This window comes from Hoplias malabaricus, chromosome 13 (genome assembly GCF_029633855.1).
Source record: "Hoplias malabaricus isolate fHopMal1 chromosome 13, fHopMal1.hap1, whole genome shotgun sequence".
In the NCBI taxonomy this organism is placed as follows: domain Eukaryota; kingdom Metazoa; phylum Chordata; class Actinopteri; order Characiformes; family Erythrinidae; genus Hoplias; species Hoplias malabaricus.
Genome location: NC_089812.1, coordinates 4356773 through 4365367, shown reverse-complemented (window position 1 = coordinate 4365367; position 8595 = coordinate 4356773). Strand labels below are relative to the sequence as shown.

The window sequence follows — 8595 nt, the reverse complement described above, 5'->3', positions numbered from 1 at the left end:
ATGGTAAACACTTGCTTAGAAGTTGTTGTTTTTGAAAACCACATGTTGTTGTATGTGTGTGTGTGTGTGTGTGCTAAATAAGCTTCACTATCTCACTATCTAAGGATCTAAAAAAGAGCAAAAAGATTCCCAACATCAAAAAAGAAAGGCATATTCATTCCCAAACACTTCATTAGAAATATGTCACACATTGGACAAGAAAGTGGACTCTCGGTGATGTGGAAAGGCCAGGAATATTCCTTCATTTCTTTCATTTCCAGTAAATTAAATTCCAGTATTAATTACAAAATAAATTCAGGAATGGTGAAAACACCAGTAGCTTTTTTTTTTTTTGTTTGAGGAACAAATATTCTTTTCTTATCTATTTCCTTTTCTCAGTACTAGTTTTAAACAGCTGCGCGGACTTTCAGATCCATGTTTCATTTTCTCACTGTAGAAGGATAAACAGAAAAACCTGTGAATGCCTTCAGAGAGTTTTCTTCTGGGATGAAGTGTCTGGAAGGCCGAATTACTCATGTTCGGTGGTCCACCAGGCATTGAATTGTTGATAGAAGCTTTTTTATTTATTCCAGTTTTGACTTCCCCCTTCTCAGACACATCGTTTATCACATAATTTCATCAAATCAAAAATGACAGGACAGTGGTTCAACAGAGCTGCTGGGCCTGGGGTCCTGAGTTCGACCCTCGACTGTCTGTGAGGATATTGTTGTGTCTGCGTTGGTATCCTCCGGGAATACTGGTGTTTTTCTACATTTCATAAACGCGTACTGCCAAGTCGACTGGCTGTGTGAAATTGGCCACAGTTGTGAGTGTGAGGCAATGGACTTGTCAAGTGAGATTTATAGATCATTTATATAGTTTCTTTAACAACCTGACGAGGTCACAACACAGCTTTACAGAATTAACACAAAAAACAAATATATATTACCCCAAGTGACCAGCCAAAGGCAAGAGTAGGAAAGAAAAACTCCCTTGAAGATGGAGGAACCAAAACTTAAATTCGCTGCAGTAAATGTAGAAGCAGCATTGAGGTCTGTAGAAGTAGTGGAGGCCTACTTTTTAGTAAACATCTGTTCTAAATCAGTCTCATCATATTTCTGAGTGTTCTTACATGGGGATGACAGATGCCACAGGTAGTTGCAAGTGTGGAGTGGAGGTGTAGAGTGTAACAGATGCAGGGACTGAAGGGCAGATACAGGTCTTGAAGCTGGTGAGCAGGATTGGTACAGCACTGCAATAGCCATTGTTTTGTTTTAGCTCCATAACACTTTTTATATTTCTCACTATTCACTGCTCACCAGTCTGTTTCCACGCTTAAAACTGGTCTAATGTGCTGGTGTCTGTAAATGGGTTTTTAAAAAAAACAAAAAAACAAAGGGTCTCAGTCCGTTTTGCTTGGTTTTCTCTCTCTTGGCTCATGGCAGAGAAACTGCATCTGGAGGATTTTTAGACAACGAATAGACCTCAAAAAAACATGAAAAGATGAGGATGCTGCTTTATACCTGCTCCATAGGTGGGTAAGACTGACTTTTTTTTTTTTTTTTTGCTGTAGATGGAACTGGTTCTAAATTAAAAAAGCACTAACTGCATGAAAATAAACAGCGACCGAACGTGCTGCAAAAATTACAAATGAATTTCGGTTGTAATTCAGACAGTGAATAAAATCTTAGATAATACCACAGTCCTTCATTCCCCTTTAAAAATATCATTCCACCTTAAAAGATGTGGAGCTTCTGATCGTAAACAAACAAGAGAACAGAGTGTGCCTGCAATCATAGATGATGCCTTTAAGGAGCCAACGTGCCTCATGTTGCCTTTCGGCCAAGTAACAAATGTGTGATGATGGTTCTGGCAGAGACTGGCTGCTGTAATGTTGTCTGTGTGGGTGAGGCACACCTTCATGGTTGTAATGTGTAATTAACTCCCTCATGTGTAAGAATTATTAATGTGGATGCAGGTTTGGCAAACGGTTCAAAACTGAGGAGATTTGGTTTAAACTGTTTCTGTTTTTATTCGTTTAAGAAAGTGAACATAGACAAAATAGTCCATATGTGGCTCTGTATACTTTCTTATCCCCCATCACATCCTGTTCTTCAGCACTCAGGACCCCCACAGAGCAGGTGTGATGTGGTGGTGGGTCATTCTCAGCGCTGCAGTGACACTGACGTGGTGGTGGTGTGTTAGTGTGTGTTGTGCTGGTGTAGAGTGGATCAGACACAGCAGCAGCTGCTGGAGTTTTTAAACCCCTCAGTGTCTGGACTGAGAACAGTCCACCGACCAAAAACATCCAGCCGACAGCGTCCTGTGTCACTGATGAAGGACTAGAGGGCGAGCGACACACACTGTGCAGCGACAAACCAACACCACAGGGTGAAAACATTTGCTGTACACTCTGTGTCTAAAAAGCCCTGTGTAAGTAAGTACATATTCCTCCTGGGGAATGAACACCTTGTTCTCATTGGCTGTTTGCAATGGAGATAAATTAACAGTGAGTTTTACACAGTGCTATAGTTAGCAGCTGAATTGTTATTGGTGACGTCTAGAACACTCCAGTAATAGCTTCTCGCCAAAGGCTATAATAGATAATAGAATATTTTTAGCTGTCACTTGCTTCGCTCAGGCACAAGGTGAACTGTGTGTTTACTTTTCAGCTTCTCCGTGTGATCGTGCTGCACGCGTGCCACAAAGATAGCTTTCCTCATAACCCCAGCCCTGGCAGGAAAGCTTGTTTTCTGCACAGGGTCACATTCCTCCCACCTGCCCTTTCACTCAGCTGTGTGATAAGAACCACACGCTTTCCCCTTTCAGCATTCAACAGATGTGAGGAAAAAAAATAGAAGCATTAAAAAAAAATAATGAAATAAAAGAAATAATATTAATTCCTCTTAAATAGCTACTCCTCATTTTATACCGGTTTTTCTTCATTTTTTTCCCCTTTATCCTTTCCTCGGTATCAGCTCTTTGAAAGCTACACGAGCTGCTTTTGTTTGTGGGAGGAGGGAAGCTGCTTGGTTTCAGGTCAAAAGGCAAAAGGTCTCATCGTTTACATCGTTTTTTTTTCTCTCTCAGGTTTACTGTAAACTCCTGAGCAACAGGAAGCACACAGAAAGTGCAGCGCATGCTTGGAGGAAGTGAGACAAGGTCTACTCACTGCTGCATTTAAACATGCCTGACACATCACAAACAGATGTTCACCAATCGTGCACAAAAAACGATCGCTCAAACCAAGCGCTGTCATTTCCCATTTCCCAATTAAAACATGTTTTAATTTGCATTAGGTTTTTAAAATAAAAATGCAACCAAACTACTTTGGTGCCTGTTATAATCTGGGAACTTTTCAGGGTGAATCACTGGTTTTTTGGAGAACTATGCTATGCTACGCTACAACATTGCAGTGTTTCTGGGAAGTCACAAGAGCCAACATGTATACAAAATATGTTACTACGCCCTACTCTTTAGATTGGGCAGTTAAGCCTCCCTTATTCATCTGTTTCAACTCAAACTGCTTTTTGAGTAGGGCACAACACGGCACAGCCAATAAGAACAGAGGCAGATCATTCACCCGAACCAGACATCAACAAGCCGCCTGGTGAACTGTTAGAGATAAAAGGAGGTTGGAAAAAGGTCAAGCAGAAAATGACTTACGGATGTTTTGGGGACACACAAATGTTGTAAATGGACCTTGGGAGCAAGGGTAAAAACTAGAAAGAACACTGCAGGCTTTTCGCCTCTCCTCTAAAGTTCATTTCATGGAGATGAGGCCTTGCTGACTGTCAAAAAAAATCTTATTTTAGTATTCACTACTCAGCTTGGAAGAAAAAGTGAGTCAGAAGACCTTGGCAAGCATTTGTAGAAGGGTTTATGCTCTCGAAACTAATAGCGAGTTGTAAAGCCACGCTCGACTAAGCACTGCACACAGTGTCAAAACTGACGTCACATGGTGGGGAACACTCCTCTGAAGGAGGGTTATTTACACTAGAAGATGAGTGGTTACACGCACATGCTCTCAGTTGTAGCAGATGTTAAGGCCGCTCTGGCACTTGCACGCTCTGACCCCATGCGAGTGTATGTGAAACGCTAGCTGCATTCAGTCTGCGCTGGATAGACCACAACACAGAGCTGAGATCAGAGGAAAGCCTAATCGGTTTCCCAGCAGACGCACCAGCCCTGTACTTCAGAATAGATGTTGACATGCGGAACACCCACGAGACTCGAGCGTACAATAGCTACACAACCCACACGCCGGCACATGGCCTTTCTTTTCAAAAAGCACTCCCCGCCCTGATCAACTGCACATCGCTTTGTTTACACTGTACTCACTGTGCTAGCAGGTGAATACCTGCCATGCCATCTTCATCTGGGACAAGCCTTTATTTAGAACTTCCAGCTCAATGACCCTCTGCAGGGTGCGGCTCATGACGAGCGGGAAAAAAAAAATTAAAGGCTGTTTGGTCTCATTGTCAAGAGCTTGGTGGGAGGGAATGTAAATGTTTAGACTTTCTGGAGGCACCCACATCGTTGAAGTTAGTGAATGACAAGAATATTAAAGCTGTTCTGCTGGTAAGTATCATCCAGCGGGTTATAGTAGCAAAAGGAACTGGAATATTCTTATGAGAGTGAGAAATAGAAGCTAGGGCCACTATTGAATTCTGCAGATTGAATTGAGGATTGTAGCTTCAGAATCACTGTGATGCTTTTAACACGGAGAAAAAAAGGCTGTCATTGCTACTCCGGGCTCAGCACTGCAGAAACTACACTATGTAACATTTGGAGGAGGGTAGGAAACCACCCCCTTTCCCCTCCTTGGTTTCCAGGCCTGTAAACGTGAATTACAATATTCAACAGTTAGCTAAAATGCTACGTTCTCCCTAGTGTGGCTTTAAGCCACAAACTATGGCTCTACCTTCATTCATTCATTCATCTTCTACAAGCACTTTAACCTGATCAGGGTCAGAGGGGGTCATGGCAGGAACACACCCTGGATGGGGCACCAGTCTTTTCCATCTATATTTTAATTGGCTAATGCTAAAAGGCTAAAGCTAAAAGGCTAAAGCTATTTGGTCCACATTGGAGGTGCCACATTCTACCACACTGCATTGATGCCAGAAGAACGTTGATTCCCTTAAATACTTCTTCCTGTCTCGATCATTGTGGGTCTATTTTGTCAATGAAAATTGGAAGGTGAATAACTTCCTTTTCTAAAGTTTAAGGAAAAGAATGAATATCCAAATGAAAGGCTTTTCCTTAGAATCACATCGAAGGCGTATCTGATTCAGGACACACGCCATGAAACATGCTCATTTCTCTGTAATGATAGGGTTTGTCATATCTCCGTGTGATACATTGATGATAATCCTGTGTGGACAAAGGACTGGTTACTCATAAGAGTTGAAGCTTTACTGGAAATGCAATGTCAGAGACGGGGAGGGGTGGGGGGGAGCGGGGAGGAAAATTCCCGTTTTCAGGAGTAAATATCTCTGAATCAACAGTAACCATCTTCTAACTCTGAAGTCTGATTCATCCAGCGGGACGGGCCGCTCTGAGGTTAGACTTTCCCAAATATGCTCACAAATATGTTGAGTAAAGAACATGACTGGGCAAGAGCGGGTGGTGTCGTGTGTGTGTACCGTAAAAGAATACTTCACTAATAAGCGCTATCATGGCCGTGTAAATGTATGATATATTTAACCTTTGCCACAACTTTTTTTTTTTAGCCGTGGCACCCACTCAAATCACTCCAGAAACTGTAGGAATCATCACAAAGACACAGAGGATTTTTTTTTTTTAGAAAAATAGTGCTCTTTATTATAAATTACTGAAATGACTTATAAATATAAATATGTGCAAAGTCTTCAGTCGGCTTGCTTTTGTGGTTTCTCTGGGTTTCTTTCAAGCATTTTCTTTCACCACAAGTCATAAGAACAGACATAAGGATGAAACATCTTTACAAAAGACAGCAAAGAATAAATGTCTTCACACATGTAAACAGTGTCTTGTTAAAGTACAAGAGTAAGACGGGGGTGAACCTTTTAAGCCCTTTGTTTGACATGGACAAGGGATTAAAAAAAAAAAAAAAAAAAAAAGGTCCCCTATCTAAATACATTCATAAACAAGCACTTTCTGCTACTCTGCTCCTCACAAATACAACCATTCTTCCAAGTGAGGACTAGTCTGGCCCTGGCTTTTACCTCCTCCTATAACAAAATCTCTAAAACTATCAAGTAAAAAAAAAAAATAACAAAAACTGAAAAAGTCTTGATCCTTTTCACCTCAGCACTACAGTTCTTCTTAGACCTTGCTTACAACTGCTGCCTAATGTTCCACACTGATTTTGATCTCTAAGGGATTCAAAGAAAACCACAAAAAAAAGACATCACTGATAACAAAATGATCTTATTTTTGTGTTTGTTTGTTTGTTGTTTCCTGCCCCTGTTGCCCTCCCTTTCCCCAGAAAGTCATTTCTCGTAACCATCTCTTCTCCTCTGCCTCGGGTGCTGCTCTGTTACTCAGTTCTTCCTTTTTCCATGAAAGGCACAAATATTTACTTGGAAGAAGGCAGCGGTTGGTTTCCGCTAAATGTCAAGTCCTCTCCCTGCTCGGTAAGCACAGGCGGATTTGGGGCAGTGCGGAGGTAGAGGCTGGTGCCCGTAAGGCCGTGTGGAGTGGATCGTGTTACCAGTGCGGTGGGGCAAGTAAAAGGAACAGTGCAAACTGCCCATCCACAAAGAGAGTCTGTTACATTTGCTAGTAGCTTGTTAGCTAGTTGTACGTTAGGCAGTTTACAAAAAGGCCCATTTTGGAGCTGGTGTTTTGCGAGTGGTAGCTATGCTTTTTCGCCGAAACCGCTGACCCATTGTCTTGATGACAACTTCTTGTGCAAATAAGACTGATCTAGAGAGAAACAATCTCTCCTGTGACCAATAGCAGCACTCTATTTACATTATTTTTCACCCACAACTCAAACCACCAGAGAATCTGGCTCCTCAGAGTCCTCCTCTGAAAGCTGTCAGAGCGAGAAACCTTCTGGGCCCAGTCCCGTGTTCTTTAGCTATGGTTTCTTATCACCGCTTCAGTCATGCGAACAGCTCGGTGGCAGTGCGTCTACGTCAAACGAGCTGAGCTTTTGTTCTTTAAATCGGAGCGTCGTACTCCTGAAGAAAGTCTTTAAGAGGCTGAGGCAGCTGGTCCCGTTTGCTAGAAATGTCCAAGTTGCCATTGACCGTCTTCCTGCACAGGTGCTGCAGGGACGACATGGTGCAGGAGAAGGGTCTCAGCAGCTCCAGGGGGATCTTCTCCCCTCCGGAGTAGATGTAGTAGGTGCTGCGGATGTTGCCCAAGGCCGGATAGGTCATGTAATGATGCACGAGTTTGAGCATGCAGTCAAAGCGGGGAGCCGACTGAGAGCTTTTGGGGTCCGTCTGCAGAAAAAAGGACTTGTTGTCACATTGCACTCTCAGGTTCTTGGTGCCCGACTCCGTCTTGACGCTCAGCGTGAAGAAGTGGCGGTTATCCGAGCTGTCGCGGATCAGGAAGGTGCCGCTGGGCTCGGACGCCAGGATGGTGTTGGCGTCTTTGCCGCTGATGGAGGCCCAGTAGAAGCCACTCTCCTGGAGCTTCTTGACTGTGCTCTGGATCAGCTGGTACTGCAGCTTGGAACTGAAGGTTTTGAAACGGTTAGAAGAGAGCAGCATGCTGGCTTCCAGAGTGCAGCTGCTCATTGCTGGCTTGCTGTGTGTCACCATTGCGCACGGAGAGCTGGCATATAGTATTTGTCCGACTTGGAGAAATGTGAAGGTACCTGAGGAGAAGAAGAAGCGGGAGGTGTGTTAGAACGGTTTTTCCAAACATAAAAGCCAAAGAGCCTCCAATTTCAAGAGTAATTAAAAAAGGCAGGACACTAATATTTTAAATAAAGCTTTCCTTTGTAAACTTAGCTTTGAATAACTGTATTTTCTATCATAGAACTAGTCCCGTACCTTTAAGTAATAATGGTGAACTCAACGTATGAATTCGCTTACAGTAAAAACCCACCATAACAGACCGTTTCAGAAACGGTTTTAAACTTAAAAACACTCTTATCTCAAACGTAAATGAATATGTGGCCTTACATGAGAGGAATAAATTCAGTTTAACACATTTTAACACAGAGAAAACCTTTCCGCTCAGGTACTTTTATCTTGTATTTTTCTCTAACGGCTAACTCCTGAGTTTAAACGGGTCTATTCCAGAAGGGCTACAAAAATAAACAAACGAAGGTATTAAATAGTGGTTAGATATTTACCTTTTAAGGGTCCTTTTGTGAAACTGGATTATATCCAAAATACACGAGAATGAATCGGCTCTTTGGTGGCTGTGTTCCCCACGTTCAAGAGACGGAGAACACTGAAGCCTTTGTGTGCAACTATAGCAATGTTTCCGTGAGCAGCGCTTTAGCTTTATGAGGAGAGACGCCAGCTCGATGGTTATATTCTCACAGCGTCGAAGCTCCGCCCCTCCGTTCTCGCTCAGGTCCCGCCCCCATTACTGTAAAGACAGACTGTCAGTAAGTGCGTTAAAGCGGATTCCTGGTAGTGCCCGAGGCCCCGCCCTCTCTCC

At 42.9% G+C, this 8595-nt stretch overlaps 1 protein-coding gene across 1 annotated transcript; it reads right to left on the bottom strand.

The window, feature by feature from the left end:
* Positions 1-5777: 5777 nt before the first annotated feature.
* Positions 5778-8445, bottom strand: socs3a (suppressor of cytokine signaling 3a). The gene is made up of 2 exons (XM_066642745.1): positions 8282-8445; positions 5778-7798 (listed from the first exon to the last, which is right to left on the bottom strand). Exon 2 carries the CDS (start codon positions 7740-7742, stop codon positions 7131-7133), a length of 612 nt encoding a protein of 203 aa, XP_066498842.1. The 5' UTR covers positions 7743-7798; positions 8282-8445; the 3' UTR covers positions 5778-7130.
* Positions 8446-8595: the final 150 nt, after the last annotated feature.

What these genes read in the sequence shown, in the direction of transcription:
- socs3a (XM_066642745.1), bottom strand. Translation starts at nt 7,742, where the DNA reads ATGGTGACACACAGCAAGCCAGCAATGAGCAGCTGCACTCTGGAAGCC.